Source organism: Haemaphysalis longicornis, unplaced genomic scaffold, assembly GCF_048455015.1.
Source record: "Haemaphysalis longicornis isolate Haplotype H1 unplaced genomic scaffold, Haemaphysalis longicornis Haplotype H1 scaffold_5, whole genome shotgun sequence".
NCBI lineage: Eukaryota > Metazoa > Arthropoda > Arachnida > Ixodida > Ixodidae > Haemaphysalis > Haemaphysalis longicornis.
In genome coordinates, this window is record NW_027526385.1 from 173,575,050 (window position 1) to 173,579,590 (window position 4,541).

Here is a 4,541-nt window from a genome sequence, read left to right on the forward strand (position 1 = left end):
CCAATTTTAAGCGGTCCTTACTTTCTTCGTCAAATTTAGGATCAAGTTCTTTTTATAAAAGGAACCAGATTCGTAATAAAGAAAAGTAGCGATATTACCTGAATAATATAACCGCCCTGATGGCACCCAGCGCCGTTTTTTTAAGACCTAAACTACGACACACCCGTCAGTTCCAGCTTCAGCTGAACCTGCTTTTATTGCCGATCGATCGGAACTACCATTTCGCCATCTGGTCCCATGAGTTTCGTAAAGGTTATTTTGCTACAGAGCCCCGCTTTTATACAGAATGGATTATTGGTGTCTTCCTGCTTCATTTTTTCGTTAGTGTGTGTATCCGCTATGAGTGCGCATTCTTTGGCAGCTTGCTGGAGTCACTCATTCACTGACCTAAATAGATAGAGGGCACAGCAATCACGCCTTGATTTGCCAGGAGGCGGATGCTGTGGCTGACGTATGATTCCATCGATCTGCCTTTTTTTAGGTTTCTGCGCGCCACCAATGATGGCCGCAGGTTTCATATCCCGCTCTTAACAGACGCGCGCTGTTTCAGGCTCATTCACTTTTCTCACTGACCTTATATTTCTTTGGAAAAACATACACATTAGAAGAACGTCGCACCATTTGGTATAGTGTCACCCCGTGTTCACCTTCGTGGTCGGTGGAGGATGGTTGCGGCACTCAAATTGTGATACTTCACACTGTTTATGACATTTCGTGAAAGGTCCAGCGTTGAAACCGGCAGAACTAGCCGCTGAGTTTCATTTTGTTTACTTTTGTCTTTTAGTATTGAAGACTTATCACTAAATTCTCCAAATTAAGAATCTCAGAGCGCACCATCCACCACCTCGCCGGAGAATACATTTCGTGCAATTAATCGAATCAGAATTTCAGTGTGCATGTGTCATGGGCCTGTTACGAGTCGGGAAGCCGTTCTTCAGCGTTTATTGGCGCCGTGGAGAGAGCGACGCAAAGCCATGCATGGTCGTTCAAGCGCAGCGTTCCGAACTCAATCACGAGCCAACGTGCCAGCACGCATCGGTGGCGCGTGTACGTGCCACTTCGTTGCCGGCGTCTCTCTCATCATCATGACTGTTCATGTTGGCGGGGTATTCGAAATCCGCAACATCCTCCGCGCCCACCAAATGCTCACTCGCATAGATACAAAGGCAGTCACAATATTTGCACTATAGTTAAGCACTTTCTCTAACGCACACTAGCTGCACTTGCCCGGTCCTAGTGTTACCGCTGTTTTCTATTACACTTTACCGATTGTCCAAGTTTCTAAAGTGTTACAAACATATTGCTGACGCCGTCCCTCTGTAACGGGGAAACGAGTGTCGCCGCAGGTTGCACCTTAACACAGGGGCAGGTTTTGCAGCGTCGGAGGATCTTCTTCGCACATTGTCGGTGTCTTGAACTACCTGGGCAGCCTTGCGTCTTTCAGCAACAATATTGCTGACTCCACGATGAGGAAGTCGCTTACGAGCACTGTTAATTAGGTGGGTACAACGCAGATCTTCTGGCAGTTGTACCACGCGCCTTTCTTCTTCCGGGGTCACGCTGAGATTCAGTCCCTGTTTAAGGTCGTTCTTCCAGGAAGAGGCTCCGAAAGCATATAAGGATGCAGTATAAACGTCCCGAAATCGAAGGGATCCTGACTCCTCTCGGAGAACCTCACGGTGAGGCATGTAGCAGGCATGATCTGAGCCACACGTTTCCTTTACAACTTTTTCCGGGTGGTCATCCCTCTGGTATTGCCTCATAGCCTTTTCACACGGTCTTATGTCCTCTTCTTTTGAAGAAAGTTTCCGAGGTACTCCGTGAAGTCTCGAAAGGGCAATTTTCCATCGTCGTCCATGGAGACCGGTGTGGACTTCTGTGGGACTTGTGCCTCATAGCGTTCTTTTTGAAACACAGTTGAGTCGGTGGATCTACGTACGAATAGTTCACTGGGACGCAAGTTCGGCGTGTTCATAAGGCCAACTGTGTCTACCTCCCGAAACCGCCAAAGGGAGGAAGTGAAGTCTTCATTCTCGTGCGCGTCCGTGCGGAGAACGCACACAAGGCTGCTGCCTTTGCATTTGTCGCTATCTTCCAGGGATAACGCTCCTTGTAAGGTCCATCCCATGCCTGTATTCACAGCGACTAAAGCAGGATTCGCTTCTTCCCTCTGTACCTGGCTTGTTTTTGGAATGAACTTCCAGATCTGGTCGGATCCAACGAGAAGGCTTACTCCTTGCTTGAACTCTATTCCTGGGAAAGCAATGGTGTCAGCCAGTGGCTTCCCCTCGGAGACCAGGTGTTGCAGAAGCGTGTTGCCCTTCGGTGCTTCAGCCACGTCTTCACAAATGAAAGGCACGACGATGGCGTTGACCTCAGCAGACGTGCTGTCATGTTGACTGCGGAGGGTCGCTCTGACAACTTTAAACTTCTTCTTGGTAACTCCAGATCGGCCGAAAGCACTGATGGCCAGATCGACTTCTCCAATTGCAGCTAACTTGAGCTCAGAGGCGACGTCTTGTCGGATGAAAGTCCGCTGGCTGCCATTGTCAAAAATTCCACGGACGTAGCAGCAATGCGACGATGCCATAATCCACGCCCGGAACGTCTGTAGTAGGACGTCGCTGGAGAGTCGCGAGATGGCTGGTTTGCGCGTGTTGACGTGCATCGCTGCATGTCGCGTTTCTGCAGCCGATTCGGATGGTTTTCGAGCGCGGTGAGCAGTGCACATCGTGGTAGCATGTCGTCGCCTACATGCCCCACACCGGACCTTTCTTCGGCACCTCCGTACGAGATGTCCCTTGGCAGTACATCTGAAGCATCGGCCGTCACTTGCTAGGCGAGTTCGCTTGCCGGCCAAAGGGATGTCGCTCGGACATTCTTCCGTGCTGTGATCTTTGGCGGAGCAGAAGAAGCAAGACGAAGTCTGTGCCTTGTTGTGCAGGACGGCAGCGGTAGGAATAGACTGCTGCTTCTTGGGCCCTTGGTCAGCCTCCTCACTTCGTTGAGGCTTGCTGATCTGGAAGCTTCTTTCCCTGCACTCTACTTCCACTCGCAGGAAAGACAGCAGATGTTCTACGTCCTGGGCAGAAGAACTCTGACTGCTCGTGGAAGCGGCGCTGGCTGCAAGGCTCTGCTGTTTGAAGTAATCGACAATAATGTCGCCAGGTATCACCTTTAACAGCACTTCATTCAGCATTGCCGCGTAAGAAGAAATGCCAACGCCCAAGCTTTCCAGTCCTCGCCTGTTCGTTTGCACGTGGTCGTACAGCTTCCTCAATGCGGGCACGTTGCTGGCTGAATCGACAGGCCTGAGCTTCCGCAGATTTTCAAAATGCTTCAGCTCGATCAATTTGGAATTGCCAAACCGATTCTTCAAGATATTAAGAGCATCTTGATAACAGGACTCTGTCACTTGCAGGCCCGCAACGGCTTCAGCAGCAGCTCCGTCAAGAAGCGAAAGCAAGTAATGAAAGCGGTCAATATTGGACAGCCTGGGATTCTCGTGAACGGAATGGCGAAACATGTCCCAAAAAGGTTGCCACCGCGTTATAGCTCCGTCAAAGCGCATCAGCTCTAGCTTCGGGAGACGTGCTCCAAACTCACGAGTCGGTGGTATGGGCTGTCCGGTAGACGTCACCGCCCGGCGGTCTCCGCTGGCGTCATCAAATGAAGAAGCAGTCTGGAGCGTCGAAGATGACCTCAACATCTCCATGTGATGCTCGAGTAAAGCCAGTGCGCTGGTCGCTGCGTCGTCATACTCCATGACCGAAGCGTAGTCTTCGGCTGCCTGGTCGTCGGTCAGGTGGGCTTCGAGTTCGGCGTTGAGCGCAGACAATGCTGAATTGCTTGCTCGGAGACGTCCGTGAATGACACGAAGGGCGGAAAGGTCCAACTGCTGAGACTGTAGCAGCTGGTCCACCTCGCTGATTATCTTCGTGTTCATAGCCCGCCGTGACGCGCGCTTGTTCTTGATACGTTCCATGCCGGTCGCAACTGAAGAAAAGGCTCACCCAGCTCGTAAAAAGAAGGCTCGCCGCGATGCTGGCTTGCTTCCCGAGTTTTCGGCACCAGTGTTACGAGTCGGGAAGCCGTTCTTCAGCGTTTATTGGCGCCGTGGAGAGAGCGACGCAAAGCCATGCATGGTCGTTCAAGCGCAGCGTTCCGAACTCAATCACGAGCCAACGTGCCAGCACGCATCGGTGGCGCGTGTACGTGCCACTTCGTTGCCGGCGTCTCTCTCATCATCATGACTGTTCATGTTGGCGGGGTATTCGAAATCCGCAACAGGGCCTAAGCATTCAACACTATGGTATTCTACATTTAGATAAAGCGCATCATATCCAAATGAGTGAAAAAAGTATGCCACTGGCGTCGTCTTTCCCAGCGAAACGACTCCTCACCCTCCCATGGCCTGACTGCACCACATATAATAATTCCGCTGTAGTGTATATATCTAGTCCCTCACCCGCAGTCACGCGTGGAGGTGTGTTGTTTTTTGCTTTGAAGGCATTAGGTGCAGCAGTTAGCAAAAATTAGGC

General features: G+C 51.1%; 1 protein-coding gene across 1 annotated transcript; it reads right to left on the reverse strand.

The window, feature by feature from the left end:
* Window positions 1-1,780: 1,780 nt before the first annotated feature.
* On the reverse strand, window positions 1,781-3,199 carry LOC144140005 (uncharacterized). Its single transcript, XM_077672220.1, has one exon. It carries the CDS (start codon window positions 3,197-3,199, stop codon window positions 1,781-1,783), a length of 1,419 nt encoding a protein of 472 aa, XP_077528346.1.
* Window positions 3,200-4,541: the final 1,342 nt, after the last annotated feature.

Bases quoted from the DNA above. Each gene is read 5' to 3' on its own strand.
- LOC144140005 (XM_077672220.1), bottom strand. From the start codon at position 3,199: ATGCTGAATGAAGTGCTGTTAAAGGTGATACCTGGCGACATTATTGTC.